Source organism: Branchiostoma floridae, chromosome 19 (genome assembly GCF_000003815.2).
Source record: "Branchiostoma floridae strain S238N-H82 chromosome 19, Bfl_VNyyK, whole genome shotgun sequence".
In the NCBI taxonomy this organism is placed as follows: Eukaryota; Metazoa; Chordata; class Leptocardii; order Amphioxiformes; family Branchiostomatidae; genus Branchiostoma; species Branchiostoma floridae.
The window spans coordinates 356,848-359,100 of NC_049997.1; the positions used below are offsets into that span (position 1 = coordinate 356,848).

A 2,253-nucleotide genomic window follows, 5' to 3' on the forward strand; every position below is an offset into this window, starting at 1 on the left:
TGTTCTCCTTGTACCATTCTTTATCGTTACTTCTTCGACCCCCCACCCCTCGAAGCAATTAACATGTGCTTTCATTGGTATTTACATAGCAGCAAAGGGCAGACAGAAGTGCACGGTGTGCACATCTAAGGAGTACAAACTGACTACCAGTAACCTTCAAGTTACCCATGGCCTCTTACAGAGGGACCATAAATCACAATTTATCTCAAGAATCAAAATGTCAATTTGTACCTACTTGATTTTTTAGTGTGTGGCGTCTTTTGATCTTTACTCATGTAACACTACATGAGTAAAGATCAAACCCAACAGTATCATTTAACTAGGGTCTACATAAGATACAACTGCATGTTTTCTCACAAAATTCAGAAATCAACGTCGCTAGGCTGATAGCGATGTAACGACACAATAGATATGATCCCGACACAGATGAAACTCTTACACACCCTCTTTCTAATCAGGGCATGCGGTATAAGTATCAAGAGATCCCAAAACCCCTTTCATACCTTCAAGGTTTCGTTCGCGGTATCCAAGGCGTCTGGAGGCGTTTCGACCTCACAAAGCACGGGCGATTTTTCGTGGAACGAAACCAAGAAACCGGTTGCGTTTCTATACTACATTTGGAATGAATATTTGGTATCAACGTATTGCTACGTGTCTAAACCACGACCAGCATGTCGATAAAGATTCTTGTTATATTGTCGGTCCTATGTACTACTGTTGTCACACAGGAGACGTTTGTTAACTCCGTCCCCGTTCCTTACCCCCCTCGTCAGGACCTGTACGTGTTCAACTGGACGGTAAGACTGTTTCGCTGTTATTCTAATACTACACACTAAGGGCTTGTAACACCACAAGCATACTTCAGACAAACGCTTGCTAGGAAGAGAAAGAAGATTCTACTTTTATCCTTCACGTTACTTCCACGTTATTCAAACAGGTGTACGTGGTATGAGGATAAAGCTTAACTGTGTACACTCGATTGTACCACGACAGGTGCCGTGTTAATCACAGTACGGTCACCAAGTTAGGGAAGGGTTTGTCTCGGAGGGTTCATTTTGAAGTTACATCCTTCAGAGTCCGCTGCGGAATGATTTTGTGTACTAAAGATAGTGAAAGACGTAAAGAAATGGTGGGATTTGTGCAAACATTTCCAGTGAGCTCGAACGTGTAACCATACTTCCGGGTTCACGACCTTAATGAAAGTACTGACTCGCATGGTGAAAAGGTCAAGAACAGTGTTTACTTTATATATGGCACAATCCAAGCTCTTTTTTTGGTCTCTGACAGTAACACAGATGTCAAAATATTGTTAGTGGGTTTGTTTCACGGAACATTTCCCCCCCTATTTTCAAACTATTTTTGACCGGACATCTCTACAATTTGCTAAAACTCGATGTGTGACTCTCCTCAAAGACGGGACCTCCATTTTATTTTCGATGGCTAGAAACATTTTCACCTGAGTCGAGTAAGGACATTGATTTTAAATTCCTTTTATATCGGAATCTGTACTCAAGTCTAAAGGCCGCACGTTAAATCTGGTAGAAATTTCCCGAGGCCCGTGCGTAAATCTTGCTCCCCATATTTGTTCAGTTAGTCCTCACCTTTAGTTAGGATTGAGCTTGTTTCAATGACGTTTGCGACTAAGGAAGAAAATACGCCCTATTTTATATACTTACAATGTAACTCCTCGCCCCGGAGTGACCTCGTGTCACACCTTGAAGTGACCGTTAGATCTTGTTACGTGGTATTAATTACGTAAAAGAATATCAAAAGGCCATTGTTTGGAAACGTCAGTGAGTTTTATGTCTCTATACCAAATAAGTGTTCCTCTGCTAGATGATTTTGTGTTTGTCTCTGCCCCAGGTGGAACATTGGGAGACCATGTTTCTGTACAACAAGCAGCGAGAGGCGGGAACCCCGGTCATTATAGACAGTCTGACGGGAGTCTACAGCAAGCGGGAGTACAATAGCTCCAGCCAGAGTTGTGAACTGACAGCCATGTCGGAGGATGGTGAGACGGACGGCGTCTGTTTGTACCAATAAGTGGCCTCAATTTGTGCCAAACCGTATCGCCTGTGTGTGTGTGTGTGTGTGAGTGCGTGCCTGCGTGTGCGTGCGCGCGCGCGTGTGTGCGTGCGTGCGTGCGTGTGTGCGTGCGTGCGTGTGTGCGTGTGTCCCTGTGCGTGCGTGCCTATATGCTTGTGTGTGCGTGCCCGTGCCCGTGAGTGCGTGTGTGTGTGTGTGTGTGTGTGT

The 2,253-nt window shown here is 44.5% G+C and overlaps 1 protein-coding gene across 1 annotated transcript in view; it reads left to right on the top strand.

Annotated features, from left to right (window-relative positions):
* The first annotated feature begins 503 nt into the window (after positions 1-503).
* LOC118407038 (L-ascorbate oxidase-like) overlaps positions 504-2,253 on the top strand; it is a 17,745-nt gene continuing 15,995 nt past the window's right edge. Inside the window, exons 1-2 of the mRNA XM_035807454.1 lie at positions 504-797; positions 1,864-2,011. Coding sequence (XP_035663347.1) covers positions 672-797; positions 1,864-2,011 — 274 coding nt within the window. The 5' untranslated portion in view covers positions 504-671. The remainder of the gene's footprint in view (positions 798-1,863; positions 2,012-2,253) is intronic.